Genomic DNA, 23,726 nt, shown 5'->3' on the forward strand with positions numbered 1-23,726 from the left:
AAACTCGACTTAAGACTAGTCTTAACTCGACTTAAGACGAGTTACTCGTCCTAACTTAGGACAAGCCATACGTTTGTAATATCTCCTATGACTAGTTCTAAGTTAGTCCCAACTCTTTGTGCAATCGACCCCCTGGAAGCACTATGGATCATGCTGTATGACATTATGGGTTATTTACTCTGGATGACACCGCGACTAATTTTATTTTGTCGAGTAGCGAACCTTCAAGGAGATAGGAAATAAACTACTGCATCAGGGAAGAATTGGCATTACCAATTACAATCTCTAGCCCCCCCCCCGGGGTCAGAATTGTTTGGGTCATGCTGACCCTGAAACTAGTTTTAGAAAAACCCTAACCCTAACCCTAACCCTAACCCTAACCCTATTAACCCTAACCCGAACCCTAACCCTAACCCTAACCCTAACCCTAACCCTAACCAGATTGTGCGTCAACTTGACCCATTTCTGTGTCATTTTGCCACATATTCCATGTCGTACTGACCCAGGATTGGATCAGGACTCGATATTTGGGTAAGACATCTAATCCGGAATGAGTTGGGTCGTGGGTTCAAATCTCATCCGAGTAGTACACAAGTGGAATTTGTTTTCCCGGCTCCTAACTCTGGAAAGCACTGGTATAAACAGTACGTATCAAACATCAGTGAGTGTGGGGAGCGGGGGGGGGGGGGGGGGTATTTGAGTCAGTGTTACATTAAAAGAAAACCGATAAGTGTTTGTTTATGTGCGTATCCCGTTATACGTCAATTAAAACTTCGAAATAACCATACTTAGAACTGATTTTCTTTGCAACTCCCTCAAAAAGGGTAATTTGGATCAGGGAAGCCAACTTCCACTACATTGTGGCAAAGGTAATTATCTAGGGAGGGTTTTGTACTGTAATACGGCTTCGACAAGAACTTTGGTGCCTGACTCGAGTGTGAAGTGGACACTTGTGGGCGGGACGTTCTTGAAACGCGAGTCTAGACCCATGTGACTCAGCCTAGCAGTCTAGAATTCTCAACTTGTCTGTTTTAAACACCACGGAGAAAGTACAATTTCCAACCAGTCATGAAGTATACTTAAGTGATGCCACATCGCTTTGATTGTCAGTTGATACTGACAACTGCAATCTTCTCACGCCTTTTCCATCATCATTTTTTTGTTTTAACATGATTGCTTGTTTGTAGATATTCGGCCGGTCATGCCAACAATTTCTTATCAATTAATGAACTGTTTATACCCAGAGCAAAAGACCCCCAAAACTGTCGAATCAGACTTTATCCGGATTCCAGGTCCCAGGAGGCCTGACCCACTTTCGGATCATACTGACCTGAAATTGAGTCAAGCCCCACGGGATACATAATCCGAGTCAATTCGGACGTAGGAGTTTCTTTGGTGCTTCAGTAAACACCCAAATACAACTTCGAGAAAATGTGTTTGTTTTTCTTCATGAAGAAAAAAAATAAATAATAACATCAATTGAAATAATATAATAATGAACAAACTTAATTATGAACAAATAAATAACCTATTCATTTTTGTTGTATTGTCATTTAGCCTCCAAGAAATAAAGACTCTGCAACGGGGTCGAAACTTCAGGCCATTTACTATTTGCAAATGAATAACAAATTACAATTTCTACAACTTCCGCACATTGTAAAAAATAATATGATAATTTAAATCATGTTGAAGTAGTTGTCTATTGGTTGTTCCATAGGGCATGGAATTGTTGTTCTGGACGTGTTGATAGAATCGAATATTGAGTACTTCTATATAATACTGGCTCTGTAAGGTTAATGTCAACCATCTTAATGCACTTTATCATTAGTTTATGCAAACAGTACAACGCCCAGACAACCCTGGGCGGTTTCACTATGCGTTATTACGCTGTAACGGCACATGACACATGTTTTTGTAATCAAATCTAAATGAAAAGGGCCGAATGTATCAGCTTAATGAGGCATCCAAAATAACGTTGACCTGTGGTTACGTCAATAGATGGAATAATCCTGGAATTTTATTCCTGTAAAGATTAAGTACGAGGACAAATTAAAAGGAAATGTTGTTGCAGATATCGCCACTGGTCTCACCTTTTGCACTTATGACATTTTCGTAAGAACTCTCCTAGAACATTACGGAATAAACGTCACACGATCCACGGGTATCACTTTAAAAAGAAAAGCTTGTTTTAAAAAACAATCCTGGAATGTTACTCATTAAGTAGGCCTACGAGGACAAATTAGAAGGAATTCGTTTGCAAATACCGCGATGGTTTCACTTTTTTTTTTTTTTTTAGCAAGAACTCTTCTAGAACACGGTATTACGATACGAGCGTCCAAGATAGACAATCCACGGGTTTGACTTTTAAAATGGTTTTGTAAAACGAGGTAAAATCAGATATGCGTTGACAAAAATAAACACTTTGTTAAACTTTGTTGTAATTGATTATCACGAAGAATTGTTCCAATCTGGTATTACCTGTCACTATTTTAGTAAACAAATAACACAACTATTTCTGGCTGATCGTCTTCTTGTAAAATCGATGAAGACCAAAAGTAGACAAACAAGTCAAGAATTAAAAACAATAATAACAAATAGCATTGCGCTATATATATGATTCGCAGATCCCTCAAAACTAAGAGTACAAATATTAATAACACATATTATATTTTTTATAGCGCATTATTAAATCACATACTCCTCAATAGGAGAAAAAGCTGAAATATTACAAATAAATACCCGCATTTAAAATAGAACATCTCCACTCTAATCTATCAATAAAGTTTAATTGTTTAAAGCATCATGGTTAGGCAGCTGCTATAAATAAAATATAAAAAACAAAATTCAAAATTCTCGTGCTTGAAAATCAAAACCTCCATTTGTATAGAAACACCGTAGAGAAATCAATTCTGGTTCAAACCACAGTCGACCTACATTTATTTTTCAATTATGTACCGCGGGCTTTTGCGAGGGATCGTTACTCGGGTCCCGATGTGAGTGGTTGACTCGGGTATGCGAACTGTCAATAACGGAGCATTGCAATTCCATTCTGATGCACCTTTAGTTTGATCTCACTCTCACGTACAGATGAACTCATAAAATTTGTAATTGCTTCTTTTCCTTTATTATACCGTTGCCATAATCTGGGGTTTTCTCCCTCCCGTCTGTAGTAATAATGTGCAATGTAGACTTGGGTTTTTGCTTTTCAAAAACTATGTTTCGTTATGACTACCTTATGAATGAGAGCAGTTCATATCGCAGTTTGATTTTGCCATGTTTACCATTACCTTTACGATTCACTAGGGTTTTCTCTTCGCGTTTGTGCTTTTCAAAAACTAAGTTTCATTCTGACTAACTTAATGGCACTAGACACTTTTGTTTTCAAATACCAGTATTCTCACATCTCAATGTATACATAAAATAACAAACCTGTGAAAATTTGAAACTCCTGGTCATCGAAGTTGGCACTGGACACTTTTGTTTTCAAATACCAGTATTCTCACATCTCAATGTATACATAAAATAACAAACCTGTGAAAATTTGAAACTCCTGGTCATCGAAGTTGCAAAAGGATAATGGAAGAAAAAAACACCATTGTCACACAAGTTGTGTCAGCTCAAATATTTTACTGAGAAATTACCTTTTTTTTCTCAAAAAATAAGAAACATCAGAGGGAGCCATTTCTCACAATGTTTCATACTATTAACACCTCTCCATTACACGTTACCAAGTAAGGTTTTATGCTAATAATTATGTTGAGTAATTACCAACAAATAAATGTCAATGGCCTTTAAGAGCGAGAACAGTTCAAATCACCCACATGGAAAATCAGTCTTTGGGGCGCATTGAATTGAACAGAGACCCTGTGTGTTGACATGATTAACCTCATAGACACACGCACTGCAGGACAAGCAGAGAGAAGCCTTTAGAAGGATACACCAATGGTGACGAAACAGACAATAATGGTGAAGAAACAGACAGACAAACTGACTCCCACCCAGCTCTGCTGCTGAGAGAAGTTACAAATTTAGTGGTTGTTGCTGGCAGAACTGAAGATTAAGTACGTCATTATATGTAAGCAAGTACGCATATCTGTCATGGCGTATATATCATCGATGCCAAAATTCATGTGTAGTCTTCGTCGCAGTCGCTAATTCTATCTGCAGGATTCTAGACGGCAAAGTGCTTTATTAATTTCACTTTTATCTCTGTGACGCTTATTGTGTCGCGCTGCCGCCTTGAATCTCGTGTTTCATGCATGCTAAACTAATACATAGTGACTTTCTTTATACTAAAACGGGATCAGACACTAATAGCGCTGCCAGCCTGTTACAGCTGCGTGAGTACGAGAACAAGCAAAATGGCGGCCCCAATGGAAAATGTGTACCTGTGATGCTCACTGTCTGGATGTCAACACATAAGAGAAGGTACACAACATAACCAGAAACGGAATTTTAATACTGAAACGGGATCAAACACTCTTTGCGCTGCCAGCCTGTAACAGCTACGTGAGTACGAGACAAAAACAAAATGGCGGCTTCAATGGAAAAAGGTGCACAACTGGTTTACTGTCTGGGTTTAAACACATAAAGAGACGATGAAAATAGAACCAGAAGCGGACTTCATACAATCATGAAAGTAGCCTCACAATTAAACATGTGCTACTGAGATCATGTTTCCGATTCACCATCGAGGAAAGAAAGAGACTGGAAATCCAATATGAATACATCTTTATGGTTGGCTATTGAGCTATATGCATCGAGGGTTCAGAACCCATAGCGCATCCATGCAACTGATATTGATTTCACCCTATGTTATACCTTCCAAGAGAAATTATTTACAATACGATATACAGCTTTGATTAGTGGCAATGCAACTGGCCTTGTGTAAATGCCAGATCCTGATTTTAATGCAGAGATTCATTTTTTTTACGACTGCGATGAGGAGGAAATGAGTTAAAAAACAATGACGTAATAGAGTCACAAAGTGGCCGGTCCTTCCGTCTTACTAACGGGTTCCTAAGGAAGCGTTCACACTCTATCAAAAAAACCTCCGACTCCTTAAAAGAATAAGAAGCAATCTCCTGATTGAACATAATATTTACGAAGATTATCAAGCCTGGCATCAGCCCTACCCAACATTAGAACACGAATTATAGCATTAGGTTGCAGAATTCTGATGGATCAAAGGTATATAAAACAAATTTAGGATGAAGAATAATCAGACATTCGATGTGGTTCCAATTTAAATACAATGTATGTGGCTACATACGTCATCTTGGTGAATGTAGCTTACACGATCGTCAATAGCAATAAAGTTATGGTGATTTTGTTCGTTAATCATGTCCACTTCAAGTGATTTAACATGTCTGAGAGTTCAATTAAACCCATGGATTTCAGGACAACGAACTGTACAAGCATGCTTAATCAACTATTCTTGGGTTTTTTCCTGGTACATGACGTCACATCGTACGTATTAATCCATCTGCGAATGGTCCAAACATTTTGAATCGTACTTTTTACATTGAAGGAAAGGTACGCGTTTGGTAATTACTCAAAACAAATATTAACCTAAAGGCAGTGGACACTATTGCTAATTACTCAAAATAATTATAAGCATAAAACCTTTCTTGGTGACGAGTAATGGGGAGCGGTTGATGGTATAAAACATTGTGAGAAACGGCTCCCTCTGAAGTGCCATAGTTTTCGAGAAAGAAGTAGTTTTCCACGAATTTGATTTCGAGACCTCAGATTTAGAACGTGAGGTCTCGAAATCAACCATCTAAACGCACACAACTTTGTGTGACAAGGGTGTTTTTTCTTTCATTATTATCTCGCAACTTCGATGACCGACTGAGCTCAAATTTTCACAGGTTTGTTATTTTATGTATATGATGAGATACACCAAGTGAGAAGACTGGTCTTTGACAATTACCAATAGTGTCCACTGTCTTTAAAACACTGACTTGGTAACAAGCATTGTGGAGCTGTGGATGGTATACAACATTGTGGGAAACGACTCCCTCTGACGTAACGTAGTTTTTGAGAAAGAGGTAATTTCTCACTAAAATCTGAAAGCACACAATTTCGTCCAACAAGGGTGTTTTTTCTTTCATAACTTTCTTGCAACTTGGATGACCAATTGAGCCCAAATTTTCACAGGCTTGTTATTTTATGGTTATGATGGGAACACTGGTCTTTGACATGTACCAAACTTGTACCTTCCCTTTTAATACAATTATTTTGTATGTATTTATTCACTGGTTTAATAATTATTCTAAACAAAAAACTATTCAAATCGCTGCCAGCAACAGAATTACATGAACAGTGACACAGTGCCCCGAAAGAGTAGTCATGTATCGAATCTCGACCTGACCAAGAATTACTTGAGTCTGATACCCCTGCCGGCATTCAGTCTAGTTACATTAATGCCTTCATGTTAGTGTAATCCCCTTTTTCTGTTTTTCTTTTTAAGGGGAGACAGGTGGATTTACTAAATGCCAATATTCTTTAAATCATGGAAATCTGGGTTTAACTTCAATCTATGAATGCTTGAGGGTACTTCATAAAACCTATTAATTATGAAACATGAAGTCATTTTTTACATTGAGTCTTTGGAGTACTATAAAAGGGGTCACCATCCAAGTGTTGACTTGTTTATATTCAAATAAATTAATTTATAATAGTATTCAATTGTTCAAAGCATGGAGGAAATGTAGTTGTGCTTTAAAAATGTGAAGTTGTGTTAATTTCATGAACAATATTGTTTTTTTTTTTTTTTAAATGTGCATACAAAAACATGATTTATATGTGTCCACTGTCCATCTTTGGTTAATGATTTTGCTTCAAAACAAATTTGTAAAGGAGCCTTGATACTCTCTCGCTCAGAGAGTTGCAACTATAAAGAAGTAAAACATCAATAGTTCATCGAAGAGGAATGGCTCCACGGTACATAAATATGCTCATTAAAAATTCAAAAAAAAACTCTTTCGTAAAAAAAAAAAATTCTGAAGTTTTTTTTGTAAACACTTGAGTTACACGTAATTAGAGCGACAGGATGAAATCACTTCAGACTAGACCACAGACTGTGTTGACTAATTACTTGGCTACATTGAGCGTCCTTGGCTAGAGTAAGGTGAATAAAGCTATACGGTGATATAGTTCATGCTAATACAGTTTCAAACATTCACAATAGGTATGAGTCTGGCCAGCTTTATGGGGGGGCCTTTTGTATTTTTTTTTTTTTTCAAGAAAATTTTCTCAAACCAGCCTCGATGTCAGTACAACTTAAAAGCCATGTCGTGCTGTTGAGATATTTGTTTTAAAAGAAACATTAATTTTATTGTGTCTTTGATGATGTAAATAAATTACTTATCAAACCGATCCAGCGCTTGCAGAGCTTCTGGCTTTTTGCCATTTTTTGAATTGTCTAGAGAGAGCTACGAGGGGAAATTGGTTTGCACAAAACTCACTTAAGGACATTGTAAAGCTCTACTGCCTGGAGGCTGGTGCACTGAGAATAATAGAGACATGGCAAGAGATGGAAATGTACATTAAACGACTATAGGCTTACACAGTAAACAGGGCACAACCAATTCCACATAGGCCTATATTTGTCAGAAACCCGTCAACCTATTTTGACGCATCGACTATTTTGGAGGCACTTTACACAAATCGAAAGTGATGTGAATGCGAAATTATTAGTAGTCAAAAAACATAATACCAGTAGGCAAAAGAAATGCAATCACGATCACGAAAATCAACTTCAATAACGGCAGGTACCGATTATGAATAACTGCTTTTTACAAAGTAAACAAAATAAATAAGTGAATTCAATTTAATAAATGTTAAATTTGCATCGGGGATAAAGTATCTTCATTTTAAAAACCACAGGCATATTAACTTACTCGGGTGGGGTTCGGCTTTCACAGAACTCGAGAACGTACAGAGTATACAGTGCTAACACACATCGGTTGTACAAACTTAAAATTAGTGAAGGAATTCACATTGCTTATTATATCGCTACCCAAACAAATATTGAACACATTTTATTCCATATATAAATAAATTGAGTCACAGCGCAATTAATGACGTCATCAATACGCATAATTTTACGTCTTATTTGTTATTACGCAGATAAACGAAAGTATAACACTCCAAGTGTCTGACAGCTCATTATGACTTGTCTAAAACACCTCAGTGGTGTGCGGAGCATAAATCAAAACATCGCGCCATGAAGTATGTTGAATCTTTGCTCCGAGGGTTATGCAATATTATGATTTTCACACTTCACTTATTCATGGGATTTTATTTTTCAGATGTGATGAGTTTCACACATTTATTCAAGCAGAACTATAGTCTTCGAAGCTGATGAAGAAAACACGCGTTGATTATTCCGGGTGATGGTTGTAGATTGAAGTAACAAGAGGCAGGCGAAGAAAAAAAAAGAGCAACCAATGTTTCCTTATTCTTTTCTGATTTAAAATGTGACACTGTTATCGAACGTCCAACTCCAAAGCAAAGACCTTTTAGCCGATCGCAAAGAGGCAGTTCCTCCATTTGTCATGCACTATGCTTTTACACCGTGAACATCTCTTGTTGTTTACTAAACCCACGATTGAAAAACAAGACTATACTGCGGGAGGACAGAATAGATTCTCGACAAGTTGTCATTGACATGCAATACGGGACCTCCATTAATAGATAAAATCAGAAAGAAAGTAAAGAACTCTGCCCTTACCAGACATTCTGCCGAGGGCCGACTCGCACTACAATTCCAGTATCCACTTTGCCTCTTTCCTTCCCCGTTTCAAAAGAAGACAGAAAATAGATTCCTCTTGAAGGTGGTGTTACTTGAAGACGAGTCCCTGATAATCAGACCAGCCCTTGATGATGCACCCCTCCAGGTCAGTGCATCTGCAACGGAATGGAGTGGTGGGGTGTCTCAGCACGGAGAAATCGTCCAACTGAGGTTTCGTCTAAATTGTAATGATGGTGCCTTGCCACGCTACATCAATTTCTCCGTTTCAAGCCCGGGTGACTACAGCATGTCCGGAAGCAATGGAGTGCGCGTGCGTGGAGTAATACTCAACAAACAAGGTTCGAGAGTATAGGAGGCAGGGACAACGTGGATTTTTCTGTCTCCTCATCCTCAGACCAGTGGAGGATGGCAACGACTAATTATGACGAGGACTTTATCTTAACCCCACCGTGTAACATACGTGGATTAACGTTGGAAAGGGGATTGGCTTTAAGGGGATTTATAGAAGTCATAACTCAGACGAACTAATTATTATGTAAACTATTTAGCACTCTCCAGGGGATAGGAATTTTAATTTAATTTATTGTACTTCAGTGAGACTATACTTCTTATATATGTGTACTTTTCATCAATACATCCCAAACTGACTTCGCAGACGGTCAATACACGAAGTGCTAAAAGCAATTAATTTACCATTAAAGTTGTAACTGTCCTCAACTGAGCGTCCTTAAGTCTTCCCCTTTTGATTTATTCAAACTAAATACCTGACGGCTGGAACACTTAGTGACCTTTGAGGGCGATAGTTCGACTCTAGTTATCATTTGTTAAATTGTCTGTTTTGTTCAATGAAACGTGAAATGAACTTTGCCGCTGTTGCTACCTTAGTGTCTAAAAGGTTTGCAGTCATGGCATGGTAGCATTTCGATATAAATGAAAACTTGGCAGATGAAGATGAATACAGACAGAACTGGAGATATCCAATTATACTTTAAGGTGTTGTTTAAAGTTCGGCAAACACAATGGGATTACTGATAGCGTTCCTCGTTTAAAAGAAAAGTATTGACGATTGTCGGCTGTGGTTCAAGGCTTTTCAGTGTCTCGAAAAACGGGATGTTTTGTTTGGGGAGTGTTTTGTTTATATATTGGTGTGAAAAAAGGTGAAGAAAATATAAATTTCCCGAGCTACGTCAGGTAAAAAAACAACCACAAGCTACTACAATACTTGTATACGTTGCAATGTTTATGTGTTGCATTGGTATCCTTCACATCTCATTAAAATATAAAAATATGGAATTATGTCCATTTATCTATACACCGCTGTAAACAATCCTTTGTCATACAAATTTTGTGTTACCAGCTGAATGTTGAAATCGTGAATCCATAATTTATTTGTATTTATTGTGTTCTGCTCTTAAAGGATGATACAAAGTGATGGTTGCCATTTGTTTGCACTCTTTTCATGGACATGCATACGACACATAGGCAGTGATTTTGTACACACTTGACATCAAAATGCCGAGCCATGGAACTGTATACAAGTAGTGTATGTTGCATTAGATTCTAACATCCAATCTGTCTGTCATGGACACTAATAAAGCCCAGTGCGGTCAAATCCAGAAGCTTTCACTCTATTTCCCGCCTATAATTAGATTGTCCTGAGTGATGAAGTGTACGGTCCTTGTCTACATCACCATCAACGGTCATCTGATCACATATACACCGTACTGATTTTTTAAAGGCACTGGACACTGTTGGTAAATGTCAAAGACCAGTGTTCTCACTTGGTGTATCTCAACAAATGCATGAAATAACAAGTCTGTGAAAATATGGGCTCAATTGGTCATCGAAGTTGCAAGAAAATTATGAAAGAAAAAACACCCTTGTTGGACGAATTGTGTGCTTTCGGATAGGAATAAGTCTTTCAATATTTTAGTAAGAAATTACCTCTTTCCCAAAAACTACGTCACTTCAGAGGAGGTCGTTACTCACAATGTATTAATCTATAAACAACTCTCCAATGCCCGTTACCAAGTCAGTTTTTAAGTTAAGATTTGTTTTGAGTTATCAAACATGTACCTTCACTTTCAAGGCACTGGACACTATTTTTTCTTTTTTTTTTACTAAAAATAATTAACAATAACAATTACGAGCCATGGAGAACTGTTGATATTGTAAAACATTGTGAGACTGAGAAACGGCTCCCTTTGAAGTAGCGTAGTCTTTGAAAAAGAAGTAACGTCTCACTAAATTATTTGAATTGAATTCGAGACTTCAGTTCAAGTCTAGAATTCAAGGCATCTCTGAAAGCATGCACACAACTAATTGTGCGGCAAAGTTGTTTTTCTCCTATTATTTTCTCGCAACTTCGACGACCAATTGAGTTAAAATTGTCACATGTTTGTTGTTTTATGTTGTTGTTGAGATACACCAAGTGAGAAGACTGGTCTTTGACAATTATCAATAGTGTCCAGTACCTTTAAGAAGGAGGACAGCCGATGAAAAGCCTTGGTGCATATTGAGTAAGTTGATATCATCTAAGATGAGCTAAGGGCTGGGATGTTTTACAGCAACATCAAGAAACGTCTTTGAAAATCTTGCGTTAAGTCTTTGGACTATAAATAATATGTCATTTAAAAAAAAAATATCGTGTTTTTGTCCCTTATTTGCCGTCCAAGGCTCTGTTTCACCAACAGCTGTGTTCTGGGAAAACAGTAAAAAAAAAAAAAACAGAAGAAGAAAAAAAGAATTGACGAAAATACGGCAGAAAACACTCTTCAGTTTGGCCTTTGGGAAATCCAAGTTTGAGCACTTAAACTGTAAGAGTCCTATACCATCAGCGATTGATGCACAGGGGCTATAGGTTGAATTAATAGCCATTGATGAAGGAGATACCAATCATTTCCGTTTCCCTATCCTCGGGTTTCGTTTCTTCAAAATACATGATATATTGAGAGCTTACAGGAACTTCTGCCAGATGGTACATGCACTTTTCTCATCATTTTTATGCCCACAATAATAATCTAGACTTGGGTCATGGGGTCACGGAAATGAGGCGTTGGAAACCTGGAGTGATAAATGCGTTTAACTGATTAGACCACCCAGTCACAATACACCGTCCAAGTAATAATAAATTGGCACAGTGCTCGGGAAAGTACTGAGTATACAGTGCTAACACATCGGTGTATATGGGTAAAAACAAAATTAATATTCTTTATCCCCGATGAAAATTTCTTCTCTTATTATATTGTCGTTGCTCTTAGATATCGCATATTGCCTTGCACGGAATGGTGCATGAAATTAGTGTTACCTTCCCGCCTGTGTCTGATATTCTTCTTACATGGAACTGGACAAACACTATAGGAACTCATGCCGATTGGGGTTCGCTAACCGAACTGGCAAACAACACAGTACTCCCTGTTACATATACAATTTGCTCACAACGATCCAGAGTGACCTCATCGGTGCTGTCTCAAGAGGTTTTGTATTTTACCGCGAAATCTTAAGCTCGAAATAGTTTTGAGACAACCCATCATATCAGTGTATGTTATTAACTTCGGACTCGTTTGGGCAATTTTCATAAAACATTTTAAGAAGGGGCAATCGACCGCCCTGTTCAACGGGCCCCGGTTTTAAGCATCGACATTAAACACTGGTGTCCACGCTCTCATGTAATACACACATTGGAATAATAATTGGGTTGTTTAACATTTAAAATGCGTTTCATGAACCTTGCGTCAAATAATATTTGACGCAAGTTTCATGATTGACGCAAGGTTCATGAAACGCATTTTAAATGTTAAATATTATTTCAATTTAAAACGGACACTGACATAAACAGCTAGTTCGTTTTGCAAAAGATGTTGTATTGTTGTTGCTGCTGCTTTGTTAGTGTTGTAGTTTTTTTTTTTTTTTTTTTTTTAACAGTACTTGCCAAAATGTTAACTGACCACAACGGGCCGCATAGCTCAATTTATTGAGTAAAGCTCTTATGATGGCCAGCTAGCTCACCAGAGTGACAAGGGTAGTAATTTAAATTGTAATTCCTTTTATCCATTGCAATATTTTACTGGATTACTATTATACAGTTATAAAAATTCATGTAGCTTTCCTATTTCAAGGCATGTGCCATTGGCTTATTGTCATATTTGTATTGTTTTAGTTGTTCTGTATGTTGTATGTATGTTCCTTTTAATAATATGCCCGATAACTTACTAATAACATTGTTCCTCAAATTAATTTCTAAACTCTTCCCCTCAAAAGGCCGCATCATGGCCTGACGGACATTAATGAGTCGTCCTGTTCAACGCAGCTCTAAAGTTCAAACTGTCATTGTCTTCTTAACTAAAGCTCTTAAAATATCAAGGCATTCACCAGTATACACAATTTAATAAAGATGAGACAAAATGCAGATCCGTTTTCACCAACCCATGAGTTGAACGCCCACAGCTTTGCCATAAAAAGAAAACAATCGCGTAATAGCTATTATTATTTGGTATTTGCGTTCAATTAAAACTGACGTTATTGTACGATTCCCTCTTAAAAAGTACACTTAGCCCTTTGAGTATTGTAATACGTAGTTGTTATACAAATAGCATGTATGACGTCAGTCGTGAGACTGAATGGAGCCTAACTGTTTTTGCCTTTTCACTGCTAAAACAAAATAGTTTTTATAAGATGGGTATCATATAAGATGCGTTATCAAGGACATGACCTTTCTATGAGACTATAATCATCACATAGATGCTACCAGATTAACAGAACTTGTTTGTTCGATCGCCATGACCAAAACGTCTTATGGTAATACTATGGCTTTGAGGCACCTTACGTTTTAATTTATTAAAATTTTAAGTAAATATTTCCTAAGCCTTTGGTGTAGGAAGCCGCTAGCGCCACGTATGCCTAGTGGATTTGGCCCGTTGTAACGCTTTTCTATGATATGGATTTTTGTACTTTTCACTGCTAAAAAATTAGTTTTTATAAGATGGGTATCATATAAGATGCGTTATCAAGGACATTACCTTTCTATGAGACTATAATCATCACATAGATGCTACCAGAATAACAGAACTTGTTTGTTCGATCGCCATGACCAAAACGTCTTATGGTAATACTATGGCTTTGAGGCACCTTACGTTTTAATTTATTAACATTTTAAGTAAATATTTCCTAAGCCTTTGGTGTAGGAAGCCGCTAGCGCCACGTATGCCTAGTGGATTTGGCCCGTTGTAACGCTTTTCTATGATATGGATTTTTGTACACGCTCGATTACCAATAACATGTTGTGTGTGTCCAGGTAGGTATGTTGACGTGACGAAGACGCAGTTTCTTTTGGTAAAAGCTTAGGCCTACATTGGCGGGAATTAAATTGATATAAATAAATAATTACCAGGGGGGAGATTTGTCCTTACTGGAATGAAGTTGTTCATTTGACAATGTTAAGTTATGTTAAACATGCTTGACAATTTCTTTTGAACTTATTGAGGCTTTTGAATCCCAAAGCAATGCGTCAAAATGTTGGAAATATCACCAGTCAAAACATATTTCATTAACTTCTAGTGATAAACGTTTATCTCATCATGTTCTGATAAATGCAACAGTTCATGTTTTTCTTCAAAGGCGTTTAATTTTTGTATTGTCTCCCTATAATTATTGGAAGAGGTGCGGTGAATTCATACAAATTATTGTTTGTAATGTATTTTAGCTGGACCGCGTGAAGGTGGTTATTTTATTTATTTATATGTAATTTTTTGTTCACGGTTGAGGCTATACTTATTTATCTAAAAAAATCAGCAAAATTTAAAGTCAATAAACATTCATACGCAAGCCAGACACATACGGGGCAGTAGTTAACACATGGTGAAAAGTGATTTCTATTAATGTTTAGCTTGAGCAATTGAAAGTGGTCCTGTTACCATTTACTGAATTGTTTCTATTGATTTTCTATTATTTTTCAAAATTAGGGCTAAACAATTTTTTTTTAAATTCAAATAAGTACAAAAATAATTTATGTACACTTACGTACACAGCTCAGAAACCAACCGGGCATTAAGCATTTTGTATAACCCTACTTTTTAATTGATTTTTAAGGTTCACAAAACAATGTCACACGATATAAGAAGACTAGTTTCATATCACGGCTTGCAAGACGACCGAAGTAATACCTCGAATAAATACGTATCATCAACCACACATCAACTCTGATATACACCAGACTCATAACCACACATCAACTCTGATATACACCAGACTCATAACAAGCCGTTAACCCCAGAGAGAACAGAGGGATGCTCTAGTCTGAACCATTCCAATTTCCACAGATTTACGGTATTGCAACGAGACAACAAGAAAAACCAGGTCGCTATGTCATAATTGAAGCCCGAATTAGGCTGGTACCTGCATGGATTCCCCAGAAGGATTTACCGTACATTTTCTGCTCCAGATGTTTCTTGCAAACTTTTTCCATGCCATATCCCTCTTTCATCAAGGTCTTAATCCAACCACTAAAACAGAAAAATCAATCAAATTTGTTGATGTGTTTACAGAAGACACCCACCTTCTGAAATTTGCAGTTGGACAGTTGTAGATTTGTGTAGTGCAGGGGTGTAATACTTGTGTTAGACTTGTGTTAAAGGAACACATTGCCTTAGACCGGACGTGTTGGTCTTTGAAAAGCGTTTCAAACAGTTTGTTTTAAAATGATGGTTAGATAGATAAAATAAAAGATAGATAAGTAGAATATAATGATACACACAAACATGCCTCGAAATTGCACAGTTGTTCCTTTACGTCGCGATTTAACACGGTCGGCCATTTTATGGAGTCAAAAATTCAACTCAACAAAATGGCCGACCGTGGTTGTTCGCGACGTAAAAGGAAATACGTAAAAGGAGTGATACTTGTGTGGCCATTATGTTCTACTTTTAAAATATCTATCTAACCATAAGCATTTCAAAACAAACAGTTTCAAACACTTTTCAAAGACAAACTCCAAGGCAACGTTTTTCTTTAAGTATGTATGTGGGTGCACATCAAACTGCGTCATTGGCTGCATGCAGGATTCTCATTGGTGTTGATAGATTGACGACGTCCGAGTCTCCAACGGCGCCTTTGATAATGTTCAGCGTCTGATTAAGTGTCTATATGGGTTGTTTTTATTAATAATTAAATTGATTATTCATACGGTGGGACACCTAGGCCTATATCTTGGCAGATTACAGAACTCGATTTGGCCAGAACATTAAACAAAACAAACCCTCTTTTTAAAATGCATGAAGGCAAACATCTTGTGACTACAATATTTTGAGCAAACGGGTTTTTTTGAGAGCCGCGTCGTTGCTTCCTTTTATGTTGCACTTTGCCGCCTGTTTGGATGTATGAGTTTGTTGCATAACACCACACGCCGTGTTTACTTCCTATGTCCCAGATACCCCCATCAGCCTCGGGGTTAACCAGCATAGCAAGTGAGAAACCATTTAGATGTGTTCCTATAAATCCTGGATCTGGCGTAAAGTGGTTTGGGCTTAAGACTGGATATAAAAAAAAGCATGTAGCAATGGTAAAAGGAATGGTATAGAGAGGTGTGTGGTCACATCTTCGCTTCACTTTCCTTCCATCCCGGTACTGAGCCGTGAAGACCCTGCTCAAGCTCACCAGGTTTTATAAACACACTTTGAGTTATTTTGTTTAGCCGGAGGCCATTTCAAAATATAACACCTTTTGCTATGATCTGCTTATAAGATACACATATGGTTAACTTCCAGTTCGAAGAAGAGAGGATTTATGGCTGGGTATCGACCAACGGCGGAAACATATGAAACAGGATTAAAAAACTAGAAGTGATCGAACTTTGAAACCATCTTGCTCATTTATCCTCTTCGGTGGGACCCGGCAGGCAAACGAAGAACAAACCCTCTCATCATTTAAAAGTCCTGTATGATTTTGACAACTTGTTTTCCTAGATTTGCATTTTTGGGTGCTTGCCAGAAGCACGCTGACGCTATATGATAAGGTCAAATAAGCTTTTTGGATAACAGCCTTCAATGATTTACAAAGTCAGCCCTCAAACATTTTATGTTCTCCTCTAATGACCAAGTGATATATGATCCGTTCTGGGCGGCCCCAACTTAAGAGCCTAGACTGGCTGGTTTGACTGCTGACGGAGAAGACGGTAAGAGTTGAACATCCACTCCCCCCCCCCCCCACTCCCCCCCCCCCTTCTCCCTCCATCTCACGAGAATCTGACAACATCTTAACGAGTCAAAGATCGAAATTGCAAGTCAGTCTCAAAGCACACCACGAAGAATGATTTATGTTCAGGTTTGGGAATAACAAACCCGGTTGTGAATATTTTAAGGAGGATAAATTCGGTTACGGTTTAGGTTCAAGAATATGGAAGCTTTTATATGATCACAACATGCTGATGGGCCTAAATTATATTATAATTGTATGGAAGTAAAGGAGTTTATGTTTGTAAAACTACACAGGTATTATAATATGCAGGTCCAGCCTACAAGTTTATACTTGTACGTGTAGAATTAGGTTTTATGTTTGAATATAAATAATACAATATAACATCCATGAATGCATGCGGCCGCTACAATAACTACTTGTGTCTAAATTTGATCTGCGGTTAGTTGATGAGTAGATTGGATTAATCTTATCAGATAATCTAGTTGCAGATAATCTAGCCTAATTGCACAATACAAGTTTGGCATTCATTAAGATTAAACCGATTACTGCGTCATAAATCTTATTCTGTTGGGAAAGTGTGGATCGGACGAAATGGTAAATTAATACATACGTTGCCTTGGATCGGTCGAGTTGGTCTTTGAAAAGCGTTTACAAACCGTTTGTTATAAAATGCATATGGGTACAAACATGCCTCGAAATTGCACGGTTTTCCTTTTACCTCGTCGACTAACACGGTCGTCCATTTATGGGAGTCAAATTTTTGACTCCCATAAATTGCCGACCGTGTTAGTTCGCACATTAAAAGGAAAACCACGCAATTTCGAGGCAAACTTGTGTGGCTCATTGTATTCTACTTTTGAAATATCTTTCCAACCATATGCATTTTATAAAAAAGGGTTACAAACGCTTTTTATAGACCAACTCGTCCGATCCAAGGCAACGTGTTCCTTTTAGCAGGAATTATTGCTGAACGATTTTCTGCTAAGCAGAAGTGAGCAGGATACCTTGCCCATATTTCACATTTTGACAAGATAACCTTATTCTGGTAAGCAAAATGTTATTGTGCTTAGCTACTTGCCGTGCTTAAACAGCTCTATGAGATTGAGTCTGGACATGACCTGTGAGCATTGTGGTATCTCCGGATTGAGTGACGAGAAAATCGCAAGAGTGGAGTAGCAAACAATTGGAGGGACGTGGGCTGATGAGGTCCCATTTCCCATTACGCCTAAATACAACTATGTTATTATTAATTTAAGTTTTCGAGAAACTCTGCTAGGGTCGAAACTTCAGGCCATTAAATATTGTTTGCATTAATTTAAGTAAAAACGTTTGGTAAGCTCTGTTGGATATCTTTACCGATGTATTTGAGAGGGTCGAGTTAGCAAAACTGTACCTTTATCGGAAAGTCACTAATGAGCGACCGCGTACTACATGGTTGTGTCGAAAGAACCAAGACTTGTTTTCTTGGGAACATAAAACTGAAGTCCGAACGTCTAAGGGAGAAATAGATCCATCCAGACCGGTTTACCGCGGGCAGTGTTGCCTAATTGAAATTAGTAACGTCCAGACTCCGTACTGTGCGCATGCGCTCTTTGGTTGTTTTTTCAACGTTCGTCTGACGTGGGTTACTCTGGTATGAAATTAATCAAACGATAATGGTTAGTCATTTATCGATTCCTTTTGACATGATCTATGACATTTTAACGGGTTTGGACATTTATCATTATGGCTATATAATTAGTATAAACTCATGGATCTCTACCGTTATATGGGCCTTCTCGTGTTGGGTTGTGTCTATACAGGCAAAGTGGTGTTGAAATATTTGTTTCAGTTCAGTTGAGAGAGAGGATGTCTTCAGCCGACGCCTGGGGTGTGGTTTTGTTTGCTTTTCAATTGAATAATTAAGTTGTCATAATATGGTTCTAACGGAATGTATGACCCTTCTTGCGTTTGGTAACTTTTGTTCTCCTTTTTTCCCGTCTAATTTATTATTGCTTATTGGCCACCAATAATTTCTTTTGTTTTATTGTAGCTGGTAATAATTTACTTTGATCTATTTTTTTTTCCCGCGAAGATTTAAATGAATATAATACACAACATTCGTGCGTAAAATATTTATACTTAAATTATTTTATTTGTTTTATCTCGACACCAGAAGTATCCGTTTGCGTTTCGTTTCAGCACCATCAGACATATCAACCCATATTTCTTCATAAACATTAACTTCTCGGTTGGCAAAAACACAATAAATAAAGCTTGTACAATATTGATGGTTGTTTAGCACATTGACGTCCACAGAATGACAGACCAAGCCGTAAATCAAACAAATGAAAACACTGAGACTACATTCCAGCATACGCATCCCTGCCTAGAACTCTCTACTCCTCAACCTCTGACCACCGATAAGACGATGGACAAGAGGAGTATTAAAGACACTGGACACTATTGGTAATTGTCAAAGACCAGTCTTTTCACTTGGTCTACTCAACATATGCACAAAATAACAAACCTGTGAAAACTGTAGTTCGATTGGTGGTCGGAGTTGCGAGATAACTATGACAGAAAAAACACCCTTGTCACACAAAGTTGTGTGCTGTCGGATGCTTGATTTCGAGACCTCAAATTCTAAACCTGAGGTCTCGAAATCAAACTCGTGGAAAATTACTTCTTTCTCGAAAACTACGTCACTTCAGAGGGAGCCGTTTCTCACAATGTTTTATATTATCAACCTCTCTCCATTACTCGTTTTCAAGTGAGGTTTTATGCTGGCAATGATTTTGGGTAATTACCAATAGTGTCCACTGCCTTTAAAGGCACTGAACTGAACATCTTTTGGTGTTACCAAAGACCAGTCTTCTCACTTAGTGTTTCTCAACATATGCATTAAAAAGCAAACCTGTGAAAATTGTGACTCAATTGGTCATCAAAATTGCAAGAGAATTGAAAGAAAAAAACCTTGTTGCACCAATGTGTGTGCTTTCAGATGCCTAATATAAGGCTTTAGACATGAAGTACCTTAGCAATTGAGTGAGAAAAACTAAAAAACTATACGTTACTGCACAGAGGGAGCCTATTATCCCAATGTTTTAGACTATCAACAACTTTACATTGCTCGTTACCAAGCAAGTTTTTGAACTAATAATTATTTAGAGTTTACCAATAGTGTCCAGTGCCTTTAAATGGAGGCAGACTTTGAAAGCAAACGAAGAGAATTGTGTAGATTTTGCCTCTTTACATCAGAGATGAAAGTCAGTTAGTTTCAAGCAAATCAAACAAACCGGATCGTCAATTTATCAAAAGACAATACTAATATAGAGGATCGTTGGTCAGACTTAGACTCTTCATTGCAAATAAATGTGTAGTTTGTATGCCCGAATGAATTTGCCCATTACAGACGTCATATGGCACGAAAGGTGACAAAGATTTTAGCTTAAGAGGTTTAGAGATTTGCTCTCAAATATTCTTACATTAAGTTTTCCTCGGATTAATCATCACACTGACCAAAGTAATTATGCCATGTTCGAATGGACCTTATGCAATGACGTCATCATTCCTCCGTAAAACAAAATTAACAATGCACACTATATTGGGCTTCTCTCGGCGGGTGAGATCGCACCTCGAACGGGTGTCTAGATGGAAAACTGACCGGTCCACGTCTGGCGTGAACTCTACTGCGTTTACAAGTAAGCTCATCGAATATCAACCATAATATTCAAGCATTTCAGTCATACGGACCTTTTCGAATCCACGGCTTCGGCTTTGGATTCGGCACCAGGCTCCCTCCTCTCATCTGATGCCCTGACCGCGTATACGCAAAGCACGCACAAATTGTCGAAACAACCGCGGGGTCAAGCTAGCCTGAGCCGAATCTGGAGACGAAGCCGTGGTTTCGCAAAGGGCCTCTACATTCCTTCTCACTTCACATCCTCTAAAAGTATAACCGAGTGAACCCTCCCTTCGTGTTTTTAACCTCGTCTATCGTGGTATGTAGCAAACGAGGCAGTTAATATGTCAACACATTTTAATCAACCAGAGTAGGACTGGCCCAGTTATTTTTTAATTTGTTGGATTGAGCTCTCCTAATATCTCACTTCTTATGCCCTTCTTTTTAATTAAGGGATTTTGCTGGATGGCATGGTGTCTGGCAATTAACGTTTTATTTTTTTCCTGACTGAGGAGGAGTTTTTTACTTTATTTTCCCTGACTGAGGAGGAGCTGTGTGCTAGAAATGGTGAGAATTTATATTGAGACTTAAATACTTTATGGTACAGGTGTGTAAATTGGAATTGGGGCTAATCTCAAATCATAAGAAAGGATCCACATGAAGGAAGCGTGTCCTTGGAACCAAGACTTTTATATAAGACGGTAAGCTCTGCGCATCATTCAGTATTTCTTGACAGAATAACTATTTACTTTAATATCATTTCATTTATTATGGTTGTTAAAGCAAAGACTCTCAGAAAAGTGAACTTAATTACTGTACTAGGAAATAACCCAAATGGAGAGAAGACAAGGGAGGAAGTTTTAGTTTTTGGTGTGGGAGGAAAACCCCAGGGAATTGTTTACAGTGAACTCCAACGCAGTAAGGTAGGGGCTGAAAACCCAACTCACACATTGGGACTCGAACATGAGTACTTGAGGATGGAAGGCGAGGCAAGATACCACTACGCCAACATGACGACCCCACCACTACAAAATGTGAGATATCCGAAGGAAAACATAACACAACTTTACATTTTAAATAATCATTAATAAAACCCAAAAGGAAAGAAGACAATGAAGGAAGTTTCAGTTTTAGATGTGGGAGAAAAAAAATACCAGTGAATTGTTTACAGGGAAACCTCACGCAGTAAGGTAGGGGCTGAAAACCATTGATCTCCATTGTACTGACTGGATAGGACATTGCGCTATGCTGCGTGCATAAACACGCGGCCCAACAATGGCGGCGCAATTCCTTCAAACGGGTAAATTAGACCTTTTCGCAAATACTGGGGCGCGCGCGTAAAGCTTGGAATTAGGTGCATTGTGGTCTTGCTGGTATCCAAATTTGATCCATATATATCCCACAATGCACCTCATTCAACAGTCTGCGCTTGCGCATTGGTATTTGCGATAAGGTCTATGTGCACTTGGTCGGGTTTGAGTCTGTCAGTTGAAGTTGTAAATTGAGAATAGAAATGTGGGGAAAACATGACGATCGATAGTTTGAAGTATGAAAAAGTTTCTGATTGAAATGCAATAAAGCAAACTAACTTTACATTTGTTTCTATCAAATGCCCTATTAGTATTATGATAATGATATTTAAATTTGTAAACAAACACTCGGCCGAGAAACTGTATTGGGATTCAGGTACATGTTTTTTTTTTATTCTTTCAGTTCATTGAGAAAATGGCAATAAACCATATAAAGACAAAACAAGAGTCGCTCCTACAATAAACAATTCGAGTAGGCACTAGAGTGAGAACTACATACTCGCTAAAATCGAGGGAAAAGAACAAGAAAGATGAAAACAAAATACAATGTGATAATTGAGAGTTTACTCCATTAACAAAATTAAACTTTTTATTGTTAAGCTTCTATTCATCATGTTAATTGAAAAACAATCCCGACAGCAAAACTTCCATAACCGTTTTACTGTTCCGCCAGAAATAAATATTTTTATTTTGGTCACAAATAACGAAGTCGGCTATTTCCGAGATGACTGATCCTCTCAACAGACTTGTATCGTCTGTACATAATTCGCATATACTTGTCGCTTTCCCGGACCTTTTAATTATTGATGCTATGACAAACATCTGTTGAAATCCGGGCTTCCCATCCTCGTCGATTCCAGACAACCATCTGTAACGGAGCGAAAACAAAAATAGTATTGCTCGGTAAAAATAACAAATACTTGGCCTATAATAATTATTTTATGAAAGATAGTTTAAATTTCCGGCTTATATTTGTAACGTTAGATATAATAATAATAATATAAATCGCTAAAAAAGTGCAAAGGCCTACCTACTTATGGAAAGACACTCCCTTTGCCGACTCAGTTTTCCCTCCTCCGGTGATTGACAGCCGCGCACACCTTCACCATCAGCATTTTTAGTTTGTTTGATCCGATTCAAATTGTATTAATCCCAAAATGACAATTGAAAGGACGAAAACTTCTCTCTGCTTGCAGCAACTCCGTTTAAAAGTGTACAGCGCATTTCGTGTGACGAACGGTCTTCACCCGTTTGAAAAAATACGCGTGCGGCCTGCGTTTAGACGCGATGTCCTATCCAGTCAGTATAATGGAGATCAATGCTGAAACCCAATGGGGGACTTTTGAACACTAGGTGGCAGCAGACTTACCAGGTAAATTTCCATTGTTTACGTAGTTTTTAGCACGCGCACGTAACCGAGAACAATAGACCTTTTCGCAAATACTGGGGCGCGCGCGTAAAGCTTGGAATTAGGTGCATTGTGGTCTTGCTGGTAGCAAAATTTGATTCATATCTATCCCACAATGCACCTCATTCAACAGTCTGCGCTTGCGCATTGGTATTTGCGATAAGGTCTATGGATTTTACCTGGTAAGTCTGCTGCCACCAAGCGTCCCAAAAGTCTCCCAGTCCCTGTGCGACTCGAACATGAGTACTTGAGGATGGTAGGCGAGGGATGATACCACTACGTCGTTTTCCCTCACCACTACAAATACATGCATTGTTGGTTATAACCAAAGGAAAACATAACACAACTTTACATTTTGAATAATCTTTATTAAACCAGTCTGGTCATCAATTG

At 38.0% G+C, this 23,726-nt stretch overlaps 1 protein-coding gene across 5 annotated transcripts in view; it reads right to left on the reverse strand.

Moving 5' to 3' along the window:
• LOC139939756 (dual specificity calcium/calmodulin-dependent 3',5'-cyclic nucleotide phosphodiesterase 1A-like) overlaps positions 1 to 23,726 on the reverse strand; it is a 198,574-nt gene that overhangs the window by 66,596 nt on the left and 108,252 nt on the right. Inside the window, exon 1 of one of the 5 annotated variants that reach the window (XM_071935862.1) lies at positions 8,741 to 8,937. The exons of the other annotated variants lie outside the window; for them this stretch is intronic. Coding sequence (XP_071791963.1) covers positions 8,741 to 8,747 — 7 coding nt within the window. The 5' untranslated portion in view covers positions 8,748 to 8,937. Of the gene's footprint in view, positions 1 to 8,740; positions 8,938 to 23,726 lie in introns of those variants that run through there. 5 annotated transcript variants of the gene reach the window in all.

This window comes from Asterias amurensis, chromosome 7, assembly GCF_032118995.1.
Source record: "Asterias amurensis chromosome 7, ASM3211899v1".
In the NCBI taxonomy this organism is placed as follows: domain Eukaryota; kingdom Metazoa; phylum Echinodermata; class Asteroidea; order Forcipulatida; family Asteriidae; genus Asterias; species Asterias amurensis.